Raw genomic sequence first — 26,312 nt, 5'->3', positions numbered from 1 at the left:
CACACCAGACTTCAAACTGGCACCAAATCCTGGCATAAGCCACGGAAGTGGAGCGCTTATGGGCATGCAGGAGACTGGAAATTACCTTATTTAAGTAGCCTTTATCTCTCAATTGCGCCCTCTCAATCGCCATGCCATAAGACCAAAGCGGCAGGCGTCCTCCATGGCCACCGGACCCTGTGACAACAGGTGCGGAACCAGAGGTAACAGAAAGGGAGCCTCCAACAGCATCTGTCGGAGGTCCGCATACCAAGGCCTCCTGGGCCAATCCGGGGTGATGAGCACCACTTCTCCTGGATGCAGCCGAATCTGCAGGAGCACTCGCCCTATCAAGGGCCACGGAGGGAAGACATACAGCAAGCCCAGGGGCCAAGGTTGAGCCAAGGCATCCAACCCAGCAGAGCGAGGATCCCTCCGTCTGCTGAAGAAGCACGGGACTTTGGCATTGGAACTGGTCGCCATAAGATCCATCACTGGCTTGCCCCATTTGGCACATATCTGCAGGAATACATCGTCTGCTAGTTCCCACTCCGCTGGATCGATCTGATGCCTGCTTACATAGTCGGCTTGCACGTTGCTCTGACCTGCAATGTGAGCTGCTGACAGGGACTGTAGATGCAGCTCGGCCCAGTGGCAAATTTGTTCGGCCTGCGCGGCTAGAGCTCTGCACTGAGTGCCGCCTTGTCAATTTATGTAGGCCACTGCTGTCGTGTTGTCCGACATCACTCGGACAGCCAATCCTTCCAGGGTCACTTGAAAGGCCAGAAGAGCCAGAAACACCGCTTTCAACTCCAGGCGGTTGATAGACCACCCGACTCGTCGGGCATCCACAGACCCTGAGCATGCTTCCCCTGGCAATGTGCACCCCAGCCCTTCAAGCTGGCATCTGTCACCACTAGGCACCAATCGGGGAGCACCAGCGGCATTCCCCGCCGCAACATGCTGTCCGAGAGCCACCACTCCATACTGAGGCGGGCCGCACAGAGCCAAGAAAGTCTGTACTGATAATCCTGAGATACTGGAGACCATCGTTGAAGTAGAGAATACTGTAGAGGCCTCAGGTGCGCTCTCGCCCATAGCACCACTTCCAAGGTGGCCGTCATCGAACCCAACAGTTGGACAATGTCCAAAGCTCGCAGGCGGGGCATCCTCAGGAGCAGACGGACCTGATTCTGAAGCTTGCACCGCCTTTGCTCGGGAAGAAACACATAGCCCGAGGCTGTGTCGAACCTGGCCCCCAAATATTCTAGAGATTGCGAGGGGGTCAGGTAACTTTTGGCCATATTGACTGTTGAGAACGTGACATTGACGACCCAGCCCAGAGATTGAAGGACTGAAACCACTCTGGCTGTAGCTAGATGACTCTCTTTTTCTGATTCTGCTCTGATGAGCCAGTCATCTAGGTATGGGTGAACCCGGATACCCTCTCGCCTGAGAAAGGCAGCTACTACCACCATTACCTTGGAGAAGGTTTGGGGAGCTGTGGCGAGGCCAAAACACAAGGCCCGAAACTGGAAATGTTTTCCCAACACCGCAAACCGCAGAAACTTCTGGTGCGGGGGCCAAATTGGTATATGCAAGTAAGCTTCTTTCAAGTCCAGAGACGTGAGAAACTCTCCTGGCTGTACCGCCGCAATGACGGAGCGCAGGGATTCCATGTGAAAATGCCGCACTCTTAAGGACTTGTTTAGCTCTTTTAAGTCCAGGATCGGGCGAAAAGACCCGCCTTTTCGTGGCACCACAAAGTAAATGGAGTAGCGGCCTAGACCTTGTTCGGCGGGAGGCACCGGGGTTACATCCCCTATCCGGCACAGACTGTGTAAAGTCTCCTCTTCCGCCACCCGTTTGGCGGCAGAACCGCATCGGGACTCCACAAACACGTCTCTCACCGGGGCATCGAATTCTATTCGGTATCTGTCTCTGATCAGGTCCAAGACCCACTGATCTGCAGAGATTTTGGCCCACTCCTCGAAAAAGAGGGAAAGTCTTCCTCCGATGAGAGGAAACGAGGAGGGGGCCGGCGCACCATCATTGAGAGGGTCGCCCCTGAACTCCAGGCCTTGAACCGGCAGCTGCAGAACGTTTGTCCGAGCAAAAGGAGTTTCTCTGCTGAAAGCGGGCACGCGAAGTGAACCCAGCAGCATGCCCCGGGCGGTACCCTCTAGCTTCATGGAAGCGAGGTCTGTAAGAGGAGCGGACCGCCTGACCCTTAGAGGAAGGCTTCGGCCTATCTTCGGGCAAGCGCTGAGGTTTGGAATCCCCCAGGCCTTTAACAATGTTTTCCAGCTCCTCACCAAACAGGAGAAGGCCTTGAAAGGGCAACTTCACCAACCTTTGCTTACAGGCCATGTCCGCCGCCCAATGTCGTAGCCAGAGTGCGGCGAGCCGCCACTACTACAGCCATTTGTTTAGCCGAAGCTCTGACCATATCATAAAGGGCGTCAGCCAAAAAGGACAAGGCCGACTTCCTCCGCAGAGCCACTTCAGATAAGGTCTCCACTCCATCACCGGGCTGTTCCACTACCTGCTGTAACCAAGCCAGGCAGGCTCTAGCAGCATAACAACTGCATGCAGACGCCCGAACAGTGAGACCTGCCAAATCAAAGGACCGCTTCAGAGCTGAATCAAGCCTGCGGTCTTGAATATCCTTCAGGGCAACACCTCCTTCAACAGGGAGGGTAGTTCTCTTTGTCACAGCTGTGACCAGGGCATCCACTTTAGGCACTGCAAAGCGAGCCAAATGTTCCTCACTCAGAGGGTATAATTACCCCATAGCCCTGGCAACCTTCAAAGGTCCCTCGGGGTCAGCCCATTGAGCCAAAATAAGCTCTTGGATGGAGTCATGCAAAGGAAAGGCTTGAGCAGGCTTTCTGGTACTAGCCATCCTTGGATTAACCGAGGAGGCTGTGCCACTCCCAGGATCTTCAATCGAGAGGGCTTGTAAGGCATCTGAAATAAGCGCTGGCAGCTCCTCGCAGTGGAAAATCCTCACCGCAGACTGATCATCAAGCTTCTGTGGCAATTCTGCACCCGACTCTGGCTCCTCAGCCCAAGAAGTTCTGCCAGACCCCTCAGAATCCTCATAGCCCGACCACGGGAGAGGGGGGTGCGCCACACTCAGAAGGGGAATTAGCCCTTCTGCGTTTATCAGGAGGATAAGAAACAGGCAAAGCCAACTCCAAAAGGCCAGGATCCACCGGGGGGGGGGGGGGGGGGGGGGGCAGGCAGAGGGTCCGAAGAACCCTGTGGAAGAGCTCTTTTAAGCATGTACGCCCTATGCAGCATTAAAACAAACTCAGGGGAGAAAACCGCTCCCTGACCGCCCTGATCCTGCCCAGGGCTATCAGCTCTATTATTAGCCTCACTCAGAGGACCCCCCTCCGGATTCAGGGCTCTCCGTCGCAACGGAGGCTGCGCCATGTGGAAAATCCAAAATGGCGTCCGCTGCCAGCTCAGAGCGCAAAAGATCACCGCTCGCCATGCTCGGGCCGGCTCTACCGTCTGTACAGCACGAATTACAGAGCCCCACTGCTGATTTGCGCTTGCCACATTTAGAACAGCACTTTACAGTCTCCGCAGCCATCGCCAAAAATGGCGGTAAAATTCAAAATGGCGGTTCGCGCCGAAAACGTCCCGATCGCGGGCCCACCCCGGAGGAGTCAGAAAACACTCTTACCTCACTAGACCGAGTATCACAGCTCTGGTCCTGCAGAAGAATCTCAAGAAAAAAAACCTTTTTTTTTTTTTTTAATGCTGTGAGGAAAGCAGAGGCAAAAGTGGTAAATAAAAACACTCCGGAGGCTCAGATAAGTGGGAAAGGCAGGGAAAGGCGAACCAATGTGCCTGCATCCACTGAGTGGGAAAGGACAGGGAAAAGCAAGCTAATATGTCCACATCCACGGGGGCATGGGTAAGGCAGGGAAAGGGCTGACCTATGTGCCTTCAAAGTGAAGCTGCTATAGCCTCTAACACCCCGGCTAACAACTGGCAAGCCAGGAGCCACCCCCAGGCAGATTTTTGATGGAGCTCGAAGAAGCTGCAGCCACCCTGCTTGGGGAGATAGAGAATACTGAAGAGGCAGTGGAGCTAGTTGGCCATGAGGCACTGTGAAAAACTGAGTGCTCTCTATCTCCCCCTGCTGGTTGATGGACACAACCCATACATAATGGCTTCATCTGCTTGATGACAAGGAAACAGTGGATTTCAGTAAAGGTTGCCCAAAGTTAGTCTCTGGAATGATGCACACTAAGTGCAAATTCTATAAAGGCAGTTCCACGCAGAACTGTCTATATAGAATACTAGCTTAGCTTGGAAATTTCACACCTAGCTTTTGTATAAGCATCAACACCAGTCAAAGGTTGGTATGAAGGCTGGCGGCCAACTACTGTCAGTTAAGTGCAGAAATGTAAGTATTCTATAACTTCCCACCTAAACTCTGGGAATGCCCCTAACCCACCCATGCCCTTCCCTGGCCATGCCCCCTTTGGATTTGTGCACAAGGTACGTGAGGTGTACAGGTTATAGAATATGGGTGTACAGCAGAATCGCAACTACTGACTGCCAATTAGTGCTTATTAACTCTACTGATCGACCTATTTAATCAGTTTACATTTATTCGGGAATTTGATTAATCGCAAAATCACAGACAAACCCAAATTTCAGCGATTTACAAAAAATAGAACAAATAAAGGAACACCAAAATAAGGACAGAACACAAACACTCAAGGACACATCATACCTAACCTGCCCACTAATAAAAACAGGAGAATTATCTGTAATCCATGCCCAAGAATGTGCACCCAACTTTGGGTGACCTATAAAGAATCCAGTGAAGAGTGTGCATTCCTTTGATGACATTCATTCCACAACAGTAACAACAACAACAACAAAATATGAAGAAAAAAAAACACCACAAAATTTTGGGGGCTGCCCATCCCTAGTATTTATGAGAAGTCTGACTTTGGCTCTCTGAGTTAGTGAAATTTGATTTTCTTTTACAGGGTGATGATTGCTGACCAAGGGCCTCTTTTATCAAGCCACACTAGCAGCTCCTGTTGCGGCAATGCCAACAAAGCCCATTCACTTTGAATGAGCTCCGTCAGCACTGCCACGCAGGAACCGCAAGCGCAGCTTGATAAAAGAGACTCCAAATTACTGTGAAGGGAATGTAAACTCTAACCCATGCCAGTATCAGCAAATGAAATACTTTGAGAGCAATTTGCAAAGACACTTATCCAGGTTAACTAGTCTGTCTTTATAGGGCCCTCCTCAGAGCAGTTTAAAAACTACTATATGTGTGGGTTTCAGAGCACATATGCTTTAATCTGCATTATAACACGCTATTTTATCTCCCCACTTCCCCAGCTGCCTATTCAGTTGTTTTGAAAGATGGAAACAACATATGGTGTTGGATTTTGAAAACCGACTATAATGTATGTGGGCTAAAAGTGGCTGTATACATTGCAATTCAAAAGGGATTCAAATATTCTCCCCAAGTAAAATATGGCATTATGAACACTAAGCACCAATGCAAAATAAGAAACCTCAATATAGTAGAAATAGTTTCCCAGCCCTTGTGGGGCCCTAAATGAAAAGATAATTAGCAACCCACCATTAATTATCATCACTGAAAGCTTGTACTAAATCAAGCATTGGCGTGCTTGCTAAAATTAACATTCAGGTGCAAACACATTTTGTGCAGAGGGCAATGATCTCATGAGCTCTTATCAACCTAGTTGCTGAGCCCTGGTAAATTTACTGCAAATTTGAGGCAGGTGATAAATCTTCCTTTTCTACAGCTTCTTCTTGCCCCTTATCTCACCATCCAAAGACAGAAGCTACATATATGAACACAACACCTTCAAAACAAATCAAAGCCCCCCTAAGGCATCTTACCAAACTATTCTCCATCCCAAGTCAAAAGCCCCTCTCCTACCCTCTTCCTCCCTCTTGGCATTTAATCTCCGTCTCTTTCTTCCTTCCATTTTGCCTTCCCCATTCCACCTAAATACCTCTCGCCTTCGACGCCTTCGTGGCCACACCTCTCCTACTCTCCTCCGCTCTCTTTTACTCCTTCTCTTACTCTCAGCTGGTGACATCAATCCCAATCCTGGCCCTCCTCACCCACTATTATCCCAACTCTATAGATCTCACCGCGACCTCTCTAACCTCATCTCTATTCCTCTACTCCCCTCCTCTTCTCTGCCCTTCTCTTGCGCCCTATGGAATGCCCGCTCTATCTGTAACAAACTCCCCTATATCCAGGACCTCTTTATCTCACGTCACCTCCATCTGCTCGCCATAACAGAAACCTGGCTCGCCCTGATGACTCTGCTTCAGTCGCAGCCCTCTGCCAAGGTGGTTATCTTTTTTCACATACTCCTCGCCCTGCTGGCCGTGGGAGCGGTGTTGGATTACTTCTCTCTCGCTCCTCCAGATTTCAACCCCTTCTTCCACCTCAATCTCACTGTTTTTCCTCCTTTGAAGTCCACTCTATCCGCCTTTTCTCTCCTCTGCCTCTTCGAATAGCAGTCATTTACCGTCCCCCTGATAAGTCCCTTTCATCCTTTCTCAGTGACTTTGATGCCTGGCTTGCCTTCTTCCATGATCCTTCCTCCCCCTCTCTCATCCTTGGTGACTTTAATATTCCTGCTAATGATCCTTCTAACTCTTATATTTCCAAGTTACTCGCTTTAACATCCTCCTTTAATCTCCAACTATGCTCCACCTCCCCCACTCATCAAAATGGTCACTGTCTTGATCTCATCTTCTCCTCCAACTGTTCACCCTCTAGTTTCCTTGCCTCTGATCTTCCCCTCTCTGATCACCATCTTATAACTTTCACACTTAAATCTCCTCCCTCCCAGACCTGTCCTATCTTATCTAATTTATCTAGGAATCTTCACGAAATTGACCCTTCATCTCTATCCTCCCATGTTTCAAACCTCCTCTCTACTGTGCCACCATCCACGTCTGTCAACAAGGCTGTTTCTTCTTACAACAATACACTATCCTCTGCCTCAGACACTCTTGCACCTTTGATGACCCGCCCTATAAGGCATACAAAACCCCAACCTTGGCTGACTTCTAATATCCGCTGCCTACGTTCCTGTACCCGCTCCGCCGAATGCCTCTGGCAGAAATCTCGGGCCCTTGCTGATTTCTTACACTTTAAGTTCAAGCTGATCTCCTTCCAATCTGCTCTTTTATGCGCCAAACAGGATTATTATATCCAACTGACCAACTCTCTTGGCTCTAACCCTCGACTTCTCTTCACCACATTGAACTCTCTCCTCAAGGTGCCCCCTCCCCCAACTCCCCCTTCATTATCTCCTCAGACCCTTGCTGAATTCTTTCACGACAAGGTTCAAAAGATAAACCTTGAATTCTCTACCTCGCCACCTCTCCCTCCACTAGTCCGTTCCCCTCAATCCTTTTCCTCCTTTCCTGAAGTTACTATAGAGGAAACTACACTTCTCCTTTCTTCCTCAAAATGTACCACTTGTTCCTCTGATCCCATTCCCACCCACCTTCTTAATGCCATCTCACCTGCTCTTATTCCTTTTATCTGTCACATTCTCAACCTCTCACTTTCCATTGCAACTGTCCCTACTGCCTTTAAACATGCTGTGGTCACACCTCTCCTTAAGAAGCCTTTACTTGACCCTACTTGTCCCTCTAATTACCGACCCATCTCCCTCCTCCCTTTTCTCTCCAAATTACTTGAGTGTGCTGTTCACCACCGTTGCCTTGGTTTTCTCTCCTCACATGCTATTCTTGACCCACTACAATCTGGTTTTCGCCCTCTCCACAACCGAAACTGCGCTTACTAAAGTCTCCAATGGCCTATTACTTGCTAAATCCAGAGGTCAATATTCCATCCTCATTCTTCTTGATCTTTCCGCTGCTTTTGACACTGTCGATCACAGCATACTTCTCGATACCCTGTCCTCACTTGGATTCCAGGGCTCTGTCCTTTCCTGCTTCTCTTCCTACCTCTCCCTCCGCACCTTTAGAGTTCACTCTGGTGGATCCTCTTCTACTTCTATCCCTCTGCCTGTCGGCGTACCTCAGGGTTCTGTTCTTGGTCCCCTCCTCTTTTGGCATCTTTTGGATGCCAGCTCACTTCTTCCCTTGGTTCATTAATCTCATCCCATGGCTTTTCCTACCATCTCTATGCTGACGACTCCCAAATCTACCTTTCTACCCCTGATATCTCACCTTGCATCCAAACCAAAGTTTCAGCGTGCTTGTCTGACATTGCTGTCTGGATGTCTCAACGCCACCTGAAATTAAATATGACCAAAACCGAGCTTCTCATTTTCCCCCCCAAGCCCACCTCCCCGCTCCCCCCATTTTCTATTTCTGTTGATGGCTCTCTCATTCTCCCTGTGTCCTCAGCTCAAAACCTTGGGGTCATCTTTGACTCTTCTCTTTCTTTCTCTGCTCATATCCAGCAGATCGCCAAGACCTGTCGTTTCTTTCTTTACAACATCCGTAAAATCCGCCCCTTTCTTTCCGAGCACTCTACCAAAACCCTCATCCACACTCTTGTCACCTCTCGTTTAGACTACTGTAATCTGCTTCTTGCTGGCCTCCCACTTAGTCACCTCTCCCCTCTCCAATCGGTTCAAAACTCTGCTGCCCGTCTCATCTTCCGCCAGGGTCGCTTTACTCATACTACCCCTCTCCTCAAGTCGCTTCACTGGCTCCCTATCCGTTTTCGCATCCTGTTCAAACTCCTTCTTCTAACCTATAAATGTACTCACTCTGCTGCTCCCCAGTATCTCTCCACATTTGTTCTTCCCTACACCCCTTCTCGTGCACTCCGCTCCATGGATAAATCCTTCTTATCTGTTCCCTTCTCCACTACTGCCAACTCCAGACTTCGCACCTTCTGTCTCGCTGCACCCTACGCCTGGAATAAACTTCCTGAGCCCCTACGTCTTGCCCCATCCTTGGCCACCTTTAAATCTAGACTGAAAGCCCACCTCTTTAACATTGCTTTTGACTCATAACCACTCGCCTCCACCTACTCTCCTCTCCTCCTTCCTGTACACATTAATTGATTTGATTTGCTTACTTTATTTTTTGTCTATTAGATTGTAAGCTCTTTGAGCAGGGACTGTCTTTCTTCTATGTTTGTGCAGCGCTGCGTAAGCCTTGTAGTGCTATAAAAATGCTAAATAGTAGTAGTAGTAGTAGTAGGTTAACCAAACCACCTCCCATCCTCCCCATTCAACTAAAAAGGTCTCTGTGGCATCCAACCACTTCATCTCACAAAAGAAAACATTTCTGGAGGCCCACATTAAAAACACACTCCGTCTTTCTTTTATTGTTGCTACTTAATATTCTTGGCCCCTTCTTTTTGATTCAGCTACTTTTTCTTCCACTTGTTTTTGGATGACTCATTTTATTGTACATATTTTTGGAAAGTGTTTTTGCTGGCACATCATAATTACATTGAAGGGCTGGATAAACGTGATTTTTTCACATTCTCTTTCTCTCGGAAATTTCTATATTTTAGATGTGTGTGTTCTTTTTTCATAGTAGATCTAATTTGATCATTGTAGTTTTAGTTGCCGTGTAATTTCAAAATGAACACCTTTATTTTGTTTGTCTTATTATTGCCGCCAACAAGTTGGACAGGAGAGTACTCTCCCTAACAGACCATTGTACTCTGAATGACACCACCTAGACATGTTTTACAACACTTTAAGCCATTCTACAGAAGTGGATAAGGATGGGGTGCATTATATTGGGCCCCCTAGAAGTGCAGGTTTTTTCAATGGAAGGGGCCTTTTACATGGGGAGAGGGGGAATGGGGTAAGAAGAGAACTGAGCGCTTCAGAGAAGGTTTCTGTTCTATTAGTATGGGAAAGTAAAATGGATCCCCTGTGCGTGTATAAATTTGCATGCTATTAGTTTTGATCATCGGGGCTTTAATTCCCTCCACTGTTCCGGAGCAGTGCGGGGAATTTGATCATCAACCTGTGAGTTTGGAACCAGAGAGCCTGGGAAGGGATACAGTCCCAGCAGGGTTCTAAAAACCGTTGTTTCCAATATTGCATACACAAATCAGATGGTTGAGATGCTTCTCATCCCAAGTAAAGATTTATCTTACCTTTAGAGCCCTCAGGGAATGAAATAGGAGAGCTGATTTTCCAAAATTTCACAGTGGACAACTGGACTACAAAGTGTTTTACTTGTTTCTCCTGTTATCTTTTGGATGCCAGCTCATTGTGGCTGGGTAATTTGGCCTCTGATAGCATTTCAATCCTATATTAGTGTTTCAAACTACTTTGCTTAGTTATCAACCTGATTGTCTTTGAACACTCTGTTTTCTGTAAATTCTGGGGTAGAAGGTGGGGAGGAGTTTTCACAGAACTGAGGGAGAAACTGCTGTTTGGAAAACCAGCAACCCATACTTTAGCAGGCGCAAGTCCCAGAACCCTGATTCCAGATTCTAGATTCTAGAGGGTTCAGTCCCACCAAACAAACTCCAAAAACTTGAAAGCGTACCAGAGCATTCAATCTGTGAGAACAAATGCCAATATGGAGCCATAGTGAACAGGCTCACTGTATTGATAGTTCTGCTACTTTAGACACAGCATGGATGTTTCCAGCTCCAGCAGTAGAGATATCGTTCCAATATGGCCTTCAAATACAACCAAAATGCAAACTGTATTGAATTCTAACAATAAGCATTCCCTTAAACACAAACACACTCCCTGATTTTTTGTGCTATGCTGCCAAGGTTGCATTTTCTCTTTATACCACAAAAAGATTGCCAAAGCCCCCAAGAATATCACCGGAAACTTACATGATAACTAAAAGAAAGGATTTAAATTTCATCAATTCTCAAAAACATGGTTCCCAAACTTTCTCTGATCACGGCACCCCTAAACTATACATTTCCTCTCAGGTCCTCCCCCCACCCCTGCCACCAATGCTTACGCCGCTCCCAACGGTATTGAGTCCTTCCTTTGCTGGTGGGGATGCCTAAGCTCCGCCAACTGAAGAGGTCCACTGCCTAAGGCCTGAGCTCCAGAGCAAATCAGTAGCATGCCCACACATGCCCTCCTTCTCTTCCCCCCTTTCCATCCAGCGTCTGCCTCCTTCTCTCTCTCTCTCTCTCCCTCTCTTGTGCCCTAGGTTCAACACCTCATGCAGCATCTCTCCTTTCCTCCCCTCCACTATCATGTCCAATATTTCTACCTCTCTCCCTTGTGTACCATCTTTCCCTTCCCTCCAACTATATATACAAGATTTATCCCTCTCTCACCCCTCACCATCCCTTTGCTGCATCTCTCCCTTCCTCCCCCTCCACCCCAACAATTCTGACGCTCTCCCCCCTCCATGCAGCATCTCTTTCCCTCACTATCCCTTTTCTGCTCCTCTCCTTTCCTCCCTTGCACACCAACAATTCTGCCCCCTCCCCCCATGCAGCATCGCTCCTTCGCTCCCCTACCCCACCTACAACTCTTCCTCTCACTTCAATGTGTCCCCAATAGCAGCAGCAATTCCCATACGCTACCTGCTGCTAACCTGGAAGCCTCCTCTCTGATGCATTCTGCCCCGAGTTAAAGACAGGCAGTGTGTGGGAATCACTTCCGGGAACCTTTGTACTGTAGCTCCTCATCCTCTTTTGGGGGGGGGGGGGGAGGATTCGCTGCTCCCTTACAGCCTTATGCTGATACTGAACCTCTGGCACAGCAGGGCCCGGTATTCACTGCATCCATAACTGCATAACACATCTCTCTCCATGGCACCCTTGTGAGTTCGCCATGGCGCACAGTATGGGAACACTGATTTACCTAGTTGTAGCAAGTGTGCGCTGACAGATTAAATTGGGTGTAATAGCCCTAGTACACAAACCATGCCATCATTACCATGTTCAGCTGGAAACTGTTAGTATTAGAACTGGATAAGAAAATTTCAAGTACTGACCTGAGTCCATAAAGTACTGTCCCATCAGGATGCAAGCGAATCATTCTGTTCTTGACAGTGACACCATGAACAAAAGACTTCTTGTCATTGAGGAAATATGTATCAGGAACCCAGAGCTGATCAGCAACTCTATTATCCAATGTAAGATTTAAAGGTATAACTGAATATGAAAGCCTTTTATCCCTCCAGGCTTGCTGAAAGTACATTGTCAAAGTGTAATCCTGTGAAGGCAAAAAACAAAGAAAAGCCCATAAGACTGTGGATTACATTAGATTAGGCATTAATTACTATAGGCCCTTTTACAAAGCAGCAGTACTTTGCTATGCATCAACCTGGCACTACCTCCGGATCCCATTTCTGGGGCATCAGATTTTATTTTTAATTTGAAAGTTACCGGCCAGTACTCAACATCACATTTCTAGGAAAACTCATAGAACAAACAGTCTGTGTTCAACTCAGTGATTGGCTAGAAGAGAGAAACTGGCTAGACCAATATTAATCTGGATTCAGACCCAGATATGGAACAGAAATGGTCCTCATATCCCCACTAGATGATCATTTTTATTTTTCCATTTAAGGCAAACTAAGAGGCAAAACTTGTGAGTTATTTCCTTAATGAATATTAGTAACTACTCCCCTGAATATTCCTGCTAATCACAAAACTCTGGCTCAATCAAATCCCTGCTCACCCTGCTACTATCTACATACTCACAAAACGAGCAATGAGTGACAATACAAATCACCAAAAAAACCACTTACTAAATAATCAAACAGTGCATGAATACAAATTAGCTGTAGAGGAAAAAGCCTCAGAAGTAAATATGCACCCCTTAAACCATCCATAAGTCATTTCAAACCATCTTGCTCTGTGGGTCCCATGACAAAATTCCTCTGGGTGTTGTAGACATCTCAAAATATGTCAAATGCCTCCGTTCAGTCCCCTGTTTCACAACTAATTTCTCTGTTGCTTCAGCAGGATAGTGATCTGTTCATACCCTAATGAAGCAATAGAGAAAGTCATTATGAAACAAGGGCCTTGTTGGACTGAATAGAGGGGGTTTGACATTTGAGGTGTCTACTACAACACCCAGAGGAATGTTGTCATGGGACACATACAGCAAGATAAGTGTTTGGTTTGAGGTGACTTATGCATGCTTTATTGGGTGATTTGTGTGTTGAACACTCTTTAAATTCTACTATATATACATATGAGAATGTGTTTTGTTTTAAAAAATATATACAGTGCACTACATTTACGTGCACTTTGGATAAGTGCATGCTCTGTTTAACTACATGCCGTACTTCGGTCCCGTTTTTGGCGCCATCAATTTCTATGGGGACAAATTTTGGTTTAGTGCACCACTGATAAGTGCAAGATTCGCTTATATGCATGGTTTAAGACCGCTCCTCTGCAGGAAAAACTCAGCATAAGTGCACGCATGGAATATGGAAGCTGATTGGCATGTGACAAAGGGGCAATAAATTTGAAATCTCATTGGTTAACTGCCACAGGCAGAATAAGCGAAAGAAAGTTGTTAGAGTGTACACTGGAGTCGTCGTCGTCATCGCGCAACTGTAAGACTTTAACACTGGCTGAACGAATAGAAGTTCTTAAAAAATTAGCATACAAGCAAAGTTAAGCATCTACTGCTAAAGAATATGGTGTCAATCCCAGTCAAATTTCACGTATCTTGAAGCAGAAAGATCAGCTTCTGGAAGACTGGCAAAACAATACAAATCCACACAGGAAATGTAAACGGGTGGGAAAAGCTGAGGATGTAGAAGATGCTCTTCTTCGGTGGTTTTCTCAAGTCAGGAGCAGACAGTTTCCTGTCAGTGGTCCACTGTTTATGGAGAAAGTTAATCAGCTAGCTGAAAGTCTTGGACTAACGGAATTCAAAGCCACTGTTGGATGGTTGGAAAGATGGAAGGAGAGGAACAACATAAAATTCAAGAAACAGCATGGTGAAAAACAAGACACTGATGACTTTGGTGCTGAAAGTTCTTCCTACCATCTTGAACAAGTTTGCACCTCGTGACATTTTCAATGCTGACGAAAACGGTCTGTACTGGTGAGCGATTCCTGATGGAACACTTGCATTCAAACAAGCCAAAACTACAGGAAATAAAACGTCGAAGGCCCGACTGACGAGCCTCCTTTGCTGCAATATGGATGGGAGTGAGAAGTTGGAACCACTCGTCATTGGAAAAAGCAAACAGCCCCATTGCTTCAAGAATGTTAAGCGACTTCCTGTGTCATACGAGGCTAAAGCAAATTCATGGATGACTAAGCAGTGGCTAAAGAAGTTAGACACTAGAATGCGGGCACAAAAGCATCACATTTTGTTGCTTTGTGATAATTGTGCTGCACACAGTGATGATGTCAGGCTAACGTCAAGGTGGTCTTCCTGCCACCAAACACTACCTCTCTGATCCAACCTATGGATCAGGGCATAATAGCTAATGTCAAAAAACATTATCGGGCTCTTGTGCTAAGTCGTCTGATGAGCGTTATGGATGACCAGACTGGCAAGGATAAACGTGCTGTTGAACTGACTCGTAATCTATCACTGTTGGATTCCCTACATATGCAGAAAGAAACCTGGAATCATGTTACACAGGCAACCATTGTGAACTGCTACAAGCGGGCAAGCTTTATTAAGGATGTGAAGAGGGACGAAACAGATACAGCTGTTGCAAACGCGTCAGATGAACAGGCTATTGACATCCCAGGCGGTGTTACTGAAGAGGTTTTTCATCACTACATAGCTGTTGATTACGATCTACAAATAGCTGAAGACAGCACTGATGTTGAGATATGCGCCTACACGCAGGCAATGGCTGATGATGAAACAGATGATGAAATGAGCAGCGATGCACATGCTGATGAAATTCAACAACCTCCTGCCACTTTTCAAGTGCGCTGGAGAGTCTCAACACCGTGCGGGCCTATCTGGAGGCTACTGGATGTCAGTGCTATGACAGTTTTTACTGTCTGGCAGATGTAGTCTATGGAACTCACAGACACAATAGTGTACAGAGGACTATGACTGGTTACTTCAGGTAAGCCTAACATCAGTTAACGGAGACTGTATAACGTCAGTTAACGGAGACTATATACTGTACATATAACAGTACTGTACATATGTTTATCAGATGTCAAGCTTCTTTGGGTCACAACGGTCAAGTTCACGCTCCGGTTAAACTGCATGTATTTCTTTGGTCCCATACCCTTGCACTTAAACGGATTGCACTGTATATCTTTTCAAAAAAATAATGTTGGCAGGAGAGGGTTTTATGCCTATGATGGAATGAGTAGCATATTTACTAAAAGGGGTGCATATTTACTTCAGAGACTTTTTCCTACTCTATGGATAATTCATATTTATGCACTGGTTGATTATTTAGTGAGTGTTTTTTTTTGAAGATTTACTATCTATATATTGTCAAGTCGGTATGTAATGATAGTCAATGGCACTGTCTGGATAGTGCTGCTGGCAGCATTTATCCAGATACATGCCACTGAATATTGACCCATTAATGTTCAATGTCTATTCATCTTTATTAATTTGCGAAAATGCCTCCCATAGAGAAGTATTAAATAGTTTATGTAACAAGACCACAAACAAAAATAAATAAACCTAAGTGTTGAGTGTAAGGTAATACAAATACACATAACAATATGAGTTGTTCTATTGGGTCCATCTAGCCCAGTGTCCCGTTTCCAGCAGTGGCCAGTGTTCCTAAAAGTAGAAAGATTATATGCTATGTAATCCCAAGGATGAATAGTGGCTTTCCCCAGGTCTACCTTAATAACGGTTTATGGACTTTCCCTCCAGGAATTTGTCCAAACCTTCCTTTAAGGCCGGCTGCATTAACTGCTTTTACCACTTGCTCTGGCAAAGAATTCTAGAACTATACACTGAGTTGGGAGAAGATATAAACTAACGTACAAATTAAAAACTATTAACAATTTCTTTTTTAAAAACACCTTTATGCTTGCTATTCAAAGAAAAAAGCAAGCTCAAAGAAAATAATAAAGCAAAACAGAATAAAATTACAGTTCCACAAAGACAATACCAATAAATTATAGAAAAAAAGACAAACATAGTGCTTTTTGCAGGGATGCTGCATCCAATGTGTACAGTGCATTTGGACTGTTTATAAATAGGACTCTGCTACATCTGTTCCCACATCACATCACTAATAATTGAATGATAAGTTTTAATGAGAAATGGAAAAAATCAAATTGATAAAACACCTTCAAACACTCCACCACTTTTAGGCATAAGATACAGTACATTAGATCAAAGAAAAAACACAGACAATTTTCAAAGCCATCTACTCAGGTAGATTGTGGTTTAGCCTGGGTACATTGGTCTGTCTGGAAGTTGTGTGTAAAAAGGAAGAAGCAATATTCTCAAAGTATTAAAATGGATCAAAGAACAGCACACATGATATACAATGTGTAAAAAATGTGATAACAGAGTAATTAACAAAAATTAAATTTAATAAATAAATGGGGTCAATATTCAAAATGATTTAACCAGGCAGGACAGGCCCCTGCCTGGTTAAATCACCTGCATCCAGCTGTCTGATGATATTCTGTGGCACATTACCAGGTAGTACCACTGAATAACTGGATATAGTAACATAGTAGATGATGGCAGAGAAAGACCTGTACGGTCCATCCAGTCTGCCCAACAAGATACACATATAAATTAGCACATATGAGTTTACCTGACCTTGATTTCTATCTGCCATTTTCAGGGCACAGACCAAAGAAGTCTGCCTGGCACTAGCTCTGCCTCCAAACCACTAGCCCCGCCTCCCAACCACCGGTGCTGCCACCCAATCTCTGCTAAGCTTCTGAGGATCCATTCCTTCTGAACAGGATCCCTTTATGTTTATCCCACACATTTTTAAAATTCCATTACCGTTTTCATCTCCACCACCTTCTGCGGGAGGCATTCCAAGTATCCACCCACTCTCCGTGAAAAAATACTTCCTGACATTTTTCTTGAGTCTGCCCCCCTTCAACCTCATTTCATGTCCTCTAGTTCTACCACCTTCCCATCTCCAGAATAGGCATGTTTGCGGATTAATACCTTTAAAATATTTGGACAGATAGGATCACATTAAAAACAGTTCTGTCTTTGGCTGGTGCCTGGACAACTTCCTGGTAATGGCTTGAAGACCTGTGGGCTCCTTTCCACCTGTCTCTGCATTGCCATCCCCCTCCTGACCCCCTCAAAAGCATTGAGCCCACCCCCGATTCATATCTCCCCTTCCTCCCTCCTCCAGAAGCATATTGTGTTCCCCCCTTACAATTCCCAGTCTCTTCCCATGAGTCTAGCTCCCCAACTAGGTTCCCCTGCAAAACTGCCACTAGAGGTTGCAACAGCAGCCATTTTGATACAGGAGTGAGTGGAGTTTGCTAAAGACCTCCCCTAGACTACTAGAAGACAGGCCCTGGGAGGGGGGTGCTACTGTATGGATGGGTGGGTGGTGAAACCTCAGGGGGTCTTTGGGGGTGCTGTGAGGAGGGAGATGGGTGGTGGGCATTGGACAGGGGAGCTTAGCTATTGGAGAAGGGTATAGGGAGGAGCTCATGACTGAGGGGAGGATCAGGGTAGGATCAGAATGGGGGGGGGGGGATCCCTAATGCGGATCTGGTCAATACTCAGCTGGGACCTGAATGTCTTATGCAGGTCCAGGCTGAATATTGGCTGGGATCCGCATAAGAGCCGGTGGCCAGCAGATGTCCAGATAGCCCTGGATATTCAATGCCAGTGCCCACACATGGCGTTGCATTGAATATACAGGCTTAATTTGACTGGCAATGATCAGAGCTTAAAAAATGCTACCACTGCTGGCTGACAATTGACTGGATAATATATAAAAACACATAAAACCAAATTCTCACCTTCTCATTAAGATATTTATGAAATTCTTGTAGTATTTCTACTTCTCCTCCTACTTTCCTTTATAGGATATCAGCATAGCAAGGCAAATACATATTTAGGCATGACCACTTACACCAGACATCGAACACCTTGATTGTTGAAAAGCATGCGTATAATGCGTATAATAATTCTATAATTTATGAGCATTACTATGCACATGCTCACGACCATATTTACACTACACATCATCATACTTGAGCACCACTTTATAGAATAGTGTGTAGCTGGAATACTGGCACATTTATAGGCACCAGGATCCATGCTTAAAATAAAAGGGGGCATGGACATGGGAGGACCATGGGTGGATCTGGGGTGTTTCTGGAATTTACACGCAGTTTTATAGAATAAGGAAGATCCGCACAAAATTTAGGCATGAAAATTTCCACCAGGTTTTACTTGGTGTAATCCCTCTCACCTAAAATTGGATGCAGATCCTGGTGCCAAACGCTATTCTATAAATGGCACCCAACCTTGAGTGCTGTTTATAGAATAGTGCTTAGCGCAAAATGTTATCGGTACCTTATACAGAATCTAGTCCTATATGTGTCCATATTGTATTTAGGTGCTCACATATATGCCAGCTCTATGGATGGTGTTCGTGTGGGCATCGTGTAGGCATAGTGGGAAAGATATGTAAATTGCTCACTGAGAATAACAGGAAAAACATGGCAATACCATGTTACTCTTGTATTATATAATGGAACTTGGGGTGCCAAAATAAATATGCCCAGTTATTTTAGTGGCTACTGCTACGAATTGGATACTGCTAAGCATCTAAGTTGCCTTTTGAACCCAAGCCAGGAATGGAGCAGAAGCATCTAGAGATTGCTCCTGCTCCATCACTAACATAGCAAGGAAATCCTTAGTCAATGCCAATGCATTTACCATGCGCTATCTACAGGGCAAATGCAGATCACACCCCACAAGAGTTACCACACCGACTTTGCAGTTATAGGGCCAGATTCTATATATGTCACCTAAAAAAATCAGCGCCGAAGGAAAATATGCTTAGGTGTATTCTGTAAACCATGCCTAAAAAGTTAGGCATTAATTAGAATTTACATACAGAACTGTCTAAGTGTTTGGATACAGAAAGTGAAAGTGCCTTGTTGCTTTTTAGCTTTTACTATATGAGACGTGAGGTAATATATTGTAGAGGAATATATTCGAGTTATTCCCCAAGTTTCCACGTCATCACTGTGACCCCTGATGCAGAAAGACCCCAGGGGGTCATATCAACATTTGGAGTCTGCAGGAGACAGAGGCTTCTGGAGTACAATTAGCATTTGGAGCCCAGCAGAAGCAGAGGGTCCCGCAAGTGCAGTCAGCATTCAGAGCCCAGCGGAGGTGAAAGCTCCTGGGAGCGCAATTGGCACTCAGAGCTCAGCAGCAGAAACTGGCCAAGACTGACAGAGTCAGCCTTCATTGGATGTCCAGCAGCCACTGGTCCAGAGCATTCCAGCAGGAGAGTGAGGGTTAGGGACCAGGTGAGGATGGACAGGGGAAAAGACTAAGAGAAGCAGTAAGGGGAAGTTAAGTAATACTGCAATTCCTATGCAAAGACTTAATAAATAAACGGAGATTTTCAAAGTTGCTACATTTGAAAAGAGACTAATTGGTTTCGCATTTATTTAAGACTGATTAATAGGTTGTTCATTGAATGTCATTCACTTAGAAGTTTTACTAAGTTGATTATCACAAGTATTTCTCATTATCCAATACCTTAAGGTGTTTTATATAGCCAAAACTGTAAATAGAACTTTGAATATTTTAGCCAGCATTGTTCATATCTTACTTTAGGGGGGGTTTCCTAGGAGAAGAAGAGGGTAATCCCATCTGCTAACACGTTTCTTCCCCAGCTGGAGACACCAGGTGCCAAACACATGAGGGCTCAAGGAGACTCCAGCCAGGTTGACCCTGGACTCAGAGTCACCCCAAGGGGACATTACAGATTGATAAACTTCAGAGTATGAGTGTGTGCTAAAATATAAAGAGAGAGAAAAAAAGGAAGTCTGTTTATTTTCAAGAAATACTGGCAGGCATGGATCAAAAGTTGGCTTATGTTTGTGGTTTAGGTTGTTTTTCTTCTATTGTGCGCTAACTTTTATTGTTTTTTACATTTTATTATTTTTGCAATTTACAACTATCAACAGCTCCGGTAAAGGTTAAAAAAGGAAAGTAAACAAAAAAACAAATACTACTTCCCCCCCTTTAACACAGCCACAAAGTAATGCAGACACACTCATTCACTTTGAATGAGAGAATGGACTATGTTGACATTAACGAACCGAAAGATGCTAGCGTGGTTTTGTAAAAGGTAAGGGGGTAGCCATTGCAGGAAAAACCTATAGAGGGGCATTTTCGAAAGGGACGTCCAAATCCTTACATTTCACCGTTCCTAGACATGGACATTTCTGATTTTCTGCGATTTTTGAAACCAAAGATGTCCATGTGAAAAACGTCCTAATGCAAGCCATTTGGTCGTGGGAGGAGCCAGCATTTGTAGTGTACTGGTCCCCCTGACATGCCAGGACACCAACCGGGCACCCTAGGGGGCACTGCAGTGGACTTCATAAATTGCTCCAGGGGAACAGAGCTCCCTTAACCTTATGTGCTGAGCCCCCCAAAACCCACTACCCACTACTGTACACCACTACCATAACTCTTACGTGTGAAAGGGAGCACCTAGATGTGAGTACAGTGGGTTTGGGTGGGTTTTGGAGGGCTTGCTGTTTCCTCCACACATGTAACAAGTAGGGGGGGGCTGGGTCCGCCTGTCTGAAGTGTACTGCACCCACTAAAACTGCTCCAGGGACCTGCATACTGCTGTCATGGACCTGAGTATGACATCTGAGACTGGCACAAAATATTTTTAAAGATTATTTTGAGGGTGGGAGGGGGTTGGTGACCACTGGGGAAGTAAGGGGGAGGTCATCCTCGATTTCCTCCGGTGGTCATCTGGTCATTTCGGGCCCCTTTTTGTGCCTTAGTTGTAAGAAAAACAGGTCCGGGTGAAAACGTCCAAGTGCTCATCAGGGATGTCCTTGTTTTTTTCGATTATGAGTCAAGGACGTCCAAGTGTTAGGCATGCCTAAGTCCCATCTTCGCTACGCCTCCTTGAACTTTGGCCATCCTTGCGACAGAATGCAGTTGAAGACGTCCTAAATCGAGCTTCGATTATACCGATTGGGACATCTCTGGGAGAAGGACGTCCATCTTCCGATTTATGTCAAAAGATGGATGTCCTTCTCTTTGGAAAATGAACCCAATAGTCTCCAGTGTTAGGAGAGGTTCAAGACTCATGGAATGTTAGTGGGAAAATCACACAGGGTTCATTTTCCAAAGCCAAGCTAGCGCTTACCACGCAGCAAGTGCGATGAAGCCCATAGGAAATGAATAGGCTTCATGGCATTTGGTGTGCCAGAATCAGTAGCACAAAATTATTTAATAGGGACTTTTTTTTTACGAGGTATTCACAGGAACCAACTCAGAGAGTGCTACAGAAACTCTTAGCAGCCAAGAAAATTGAGAATGAAAAAAGAAAACATATTTTGGGCCTAGTGCCTCTCCACACATTTACAGGGAAAAAAATGGCACCTATTTGCAGCACCCCTGGTCACAATAACAAAATTGCTTCTGCTTTCTCTGTGTCACTTTATAGATATCAGGATAAGGACAAAGCTTCAAGTTATGAAAGAACTTGTGCCGATAGGGAAAATACATCCTCAATACCCACTCCTTATCAGGCAATAAAGGAAATGTCACCAATAAAGTAGTTGATACAAGCTCTAAATCTGATGTCTCCAAAATCCGTGTAAGATCTCCCATATTTGACATTTATTGACACTTATATCTCACATTAGTCATTAAAAGTCAATGTGACTCATAGCCAATTTCAAAAGAACAAACAAAGATAAGGGATAAGAGTATAGATCTATACAATCCTAAGTCATCAAAATGCAGGGTTGTTAACAACAATATATCTAATTACTTGTTGACAAAAACAAGATTTTTTTTTTTTTTTACATTTTACAAAATGAAGAGTACCTTTCCTGACACCTTATTTCCAAGGGTAACAGATTCCACCATTTAGTCATTTGATCTGAAAACCAAGCAGAATGTATACTTTTAAAAACACTCTGGAGTTGGCCAGATTGCTATCCTGTACAGAAGAGGCCCAGATCAACCAGGTTAATGAATTAAAAAAAATCTCGAGTGAGCTCTAGCATTCTGTTTAGATAAATCTAAAAGGCCCTGCATGTAACTCAGAACAGTACCATATAATATACAATGATTTAATATAATCAACTGGGCAACATTCTGGGATGGAACCAGGCTGCTGGCATCAACATTTAAAAAAGAGATAGAGCAGCTTTTAAACTAGGAATGGGGGGGGGGAGACCGACAGTCGCACAAAAGTGTATGGTTCGGAATAAGGTATCTTGCAAAGATATCGCCCAAACTGAGAAGACAGGGTTTATTGATAGTGAGTATGAAAAAGAGACTATAGTGGATTCAATGTCCATAAGTGAAAAAAAACAAAAAACGGACAAAAGATAGCTTTAGTACTGTCAAGTAATCAACATGCTGCAATAAGGAATAACAAGCCTAGCTTGAAGAGTCTATTTGCAAATGCTAGGAGCTTAAGACATAAGATGGGAGAATCGGAATATATTGCACTGAAAGAAGAATTGGACATACTAGGCATCTCTGAGACCTGGTGGAAGGAGGATAACCAGTGGGACACTGTCATACCAGGGTACAAATTATATCGTAGTGCAGTGGCGTAGCCAGACTGCCAATTTTGGATGGGCCTGAACCCAAAGTGGGTGGGCACAAAATTTTCTCTCTACCCCCCTCCCCCAGCAAAATTTAGTCACGCTAATCAGATGCATTTGTCACACAGGGTAAAGTGCTGCTTTTCAGTGCATCAGATTTCAGAAAATGTATTTAATAGCCTAACACCCTTTTCAATGAGCAGACGGGAGGAGCCTGCGAGCCAGCAGCCAATGCCTCAGCAGCCAATGCCTCAGCAGCCAATGCCTTAAGGCTGCCGAGACAGTGCCTGCCGGTGCCGCGCTTTTTTTTTTTTTTTAAACATTTCTCGTCCTTAGCGCCGTTAGCGCTTCTTCTTTTTTGTAGCGCCGGCCCTGCTGCTCAACAGGAAAAGCAGCAGTGGCCGGCAATGGGTGCTGGGGCTGGCGCTGGGCGGGCCTGGGCTGAAATTGGGTGGGCCTGGGCCCACCCAGGCCCACCCGTAACTACGCCCCTGTCGTAGTGATAGGGTGGACCGGACTGGGGGAGGAGTAGCACTGTATATTAACGAGAGCTTTGAATTAAATAGATTGAAAATTCTGCAGGAAACAACAGACCCCTTGGAATCATTCTGGATCGAAATTCCAAGTGTTAAGGGGAAAAGGACGTTGATAGGGGTGTACTACCATCCGCCCGACCAGGATGAGCAGACAGACGTAGTCATGTTAAAAGGAAATTTGTGACGCTAATAAAAGTAGGCAACGCAATAATAATGGGTGATTTTAATTACCTCCATATAGATTGGGTTAATGTAACATCAGGGCACGCTAGGGAGATAAACTTCCTTGATGAAATAAAAGGACAGCTTTATGGAACAGCTGGTACAGGAGCCAACAAGAGAAGGAAAAATTCTAGACTTAGTCACTTGTGGAGCGCATGATCTGGTACATGAGGTAACGGTCCGGGGACCGCTTGACAACAGTGATCATAACATGATCGCCTTTCAAATTTGCTTTCAGAAAGGTAAACCTAGGAAGTCAAATATGTTAGCGTTTAACTTTAAAAAAAGGAAGCTATGATAAAACGAGAAGAACGGTAAAAAAAAAACTTAGAGGAAGGACTGAGAGGGTTAGAAACCTACAACATGCGTGGATGCTGTTCAAAAACACCATCCTGGAGGCCCAGGCCAAACATATTCCACGTATCAGAAAAGGAGGACGGAAAACTAGACGACAGCTGGCATGGTTAAAAAATGAGGTAAAGGAGGCTATTGGAGCTAAAAAGGAATCCTTCAGAAAATGGAAGAAGGAACCGAATGAAGAAAATAAGAAGCGGAATAAGGAATGTCAAGTCAGATGGAAAGTGCTGATAAGAAAGGCAAAGAGGGATTTTGAAAGAAAGATAGCGTTAGAGGCGAAAACTGATAGTAAAAATTATTTTAGATACATTAAAAGCAGGAAGCTGGCAAAAGAATCAGTTGGCCTGCTGGATGGCCGGGGTGTAAAAGGGGCGATCAAGGAAGACAAAGAAATAGCAGAAAAACTAAATGAGTTCTTTGCCTTGGTCTTCACCGAGGAAGATTTGGGAGGGATACAGGTGCCGGACAGGGTATTCGAGGCTGACGAGTTGGATCTGTAAACCTGGAAGACGTAATGGAGCAGTTCTGCAAACTGAAGAGCAGCAAATCTCCTGGACTGGATGGTATTCATCCCAGAGTACTGATAGAACTAAACAATGAGCTGGCAGAGCTACTGTTAGTGATTTGTAACTTATCCTTAAGATCGAGCGTGGTACCAGAAGATTGGAGGGTGGCCAATGTAACGCCGATATTTAAAAAAGGTTCCAGAGGAGATCCGGGAAATTACAGATCGGTGAGTCTGACGTCGGTGCCGGGCAAAATGGTAGAGACAATTATCAAGAACAAAATTACAGAGCACATTCAAAAGCATAGACTAATGGGACAAAGTCAACATGGATTTTTGAAGAGGTAAACAAACATGTGGACAAAGGTGAGCCGGTTGTTATTGTGTATTTGGATTTTCAGAAGGCGTTTATAAGGTCCCTCATAAAAGACTACAGAGGAAATTAGAGGGACATGGGATCGGAGGTAGTGTCTTTCTGTGGATTAAAATCTGGTTGAAAGATAGGAAACAGAGAATAGGGTTAAAAGGTCAATATTCGCAATGGAGAAAGGTAGTTAGTGGGGTCCCTCAGGGATCTGTGCTGGGACCTCTGCTTTTTAACATATTCATAAATGACCTAGAGATGGGGGTAACTAGTGAGGTAATCAAATTTGCTGATGACACAAAGTTATTCAAAGTTGTCAAATCACGAGAAGATTGAGGACCTTACGAGACTGAGAGACTGGGCATCTAAATGGCAGATGACGTTTAATGTGAACAAGTGCAAAGTGATGCATGTGGGAAAGAGGAACCCAAACTATAACTACGTCATGCAGGGTTCAGTGTTAGGAGTCACGGTCCAAGAAAGGGATCTAGGTGTCATTGTTGATGATATTGAAACCTTCTGCTCAATGTGCTGCAGCTAGGAAAGCAAATAGAATGTTGGGTATTATTAGGAAAGGGATGGAAAACAAAAATAAGGATATTATTCTGCCGTTGTATTGCTCCATGGTGCGACCGCACCTCGAGTATTGTCTTCAATTCTGGTCGCCGCACCTGAAAAAAGATATAGTGGAATTAGAAAAGCTGCATACAAGGGTGACAAAGATGATACAGGGGATGGGAAGACTTCCCTATGAGGAAAGGCTGAAGAGGCTGGGGCTCTTCAGCTTGGAGAAAAGGCGGCTGAGGGGAGATTTGATAGAGGTCTATAAGATAATGAGTGGAATGGAACGGGTCGATGTGGAGCATCTGTTTACGCTTTACAAAAATACTAGGACAAGGGGGCATGCGATGAAGCTGCAGTGTAGTAAATTTAAAACGAATCGGAGGAAATGTTTCTTTACTCAACGCGTAGTTAGACTCTGGAATTCGTTGCCGGGAAAAGTGGTTAAGGCGGTTGACTTAGCGGACTTTAAAAATAGGTTTGGACGACTTCCTTGAGGAAAAGGCCATAGAATCTTATTGAATGGATGTGGGAATAATCCACTATTTCTGGGATGGGCGGGACAAATTGTTTGTTCCTTTGGCCGCTGTCGGAGACAGGGTGCTGGGCTCGATGGACCCTTGGTCTGTCCCGGCATGGCTATGCTTATGTACTCATGTACTTAATACAAGCTTCTACTGCCAACCAATGTAATGACAACAAGAGGTTACTCTCTCATATTTGGACACCCTATAAATCATACGTGCCACAGTGGTTTTTGCTGTTTGAAGTTTTTTTAATCCAGTACCTTTACATCCTCCATATTCAATGTTAGAATAATCTATCCTCCTCTTTTACAAAGCTGTACAAGCAGCTGCTGGTGTGGTAATGCCAATATAGCCCATTCAAAGGCTTTGTAAAAAAGTGGGGGGGGTATCTTAGTGTTTGGGCTAATAAGCAAAACGTTTCAGTAGAGAAATAAGCCCTAGCCTTTCTAAGTTTCCATAATGTTCTAAAAAAGTCTTAGTAGTTGTGGCCAGTGCTTTGTTATTCAAATGTTAAATGGTTGTCAATAGTCACTCATAGTATCTTTAA

The 26,312-nt window shown here is 44.8% G+C and overlaps 1 protein-coding gene across 2 annotated transcripts in view; it reads right to left on the bottom strand.

The window, feature by feature from the left end:
- GABRB2 (gamma-aminobutyric acid type A receptor beta2 subunit) overlaps positions 1–26,312 on the bottom strand; it is a 628,852-nt gene that overhangs the window by 327,183 nt on the left and 275,357 nt on the right. For both annotated transcript variants that reach the window (XM_030211905.1, XM_030211904.1), the window contains exon 4: positions 11,950–12,170. In XM_030211905.1, coding sequence (XP_030067765.1) covers positions 11,950–12,170 — 221 coding nt within the window. The remainder of the gene's footprint in view (positions 1–11,949; positions 12,171–26,312) is intronic.

The sequence above is a fragment of the Microcaecilia unicolor genome, chromosome 8 (genome assembly GCF_901765095.1).
Source record: "Microcaecilia unicolor chromosome 8, aMicUni1.1, whole genome shotgun sequence".
NCBI classification, from domain to species: Eukaryota; Metazoa; Chordata; class Amphibia; order Gymnophiona; family Siphonopidae; genus Microcaecilia; species Microcaecilia unicolor.
Note: the sequence above shows the minus strand (reverse complement) of the source record. Positions and strands in the feature narration are given on the sequence as shown.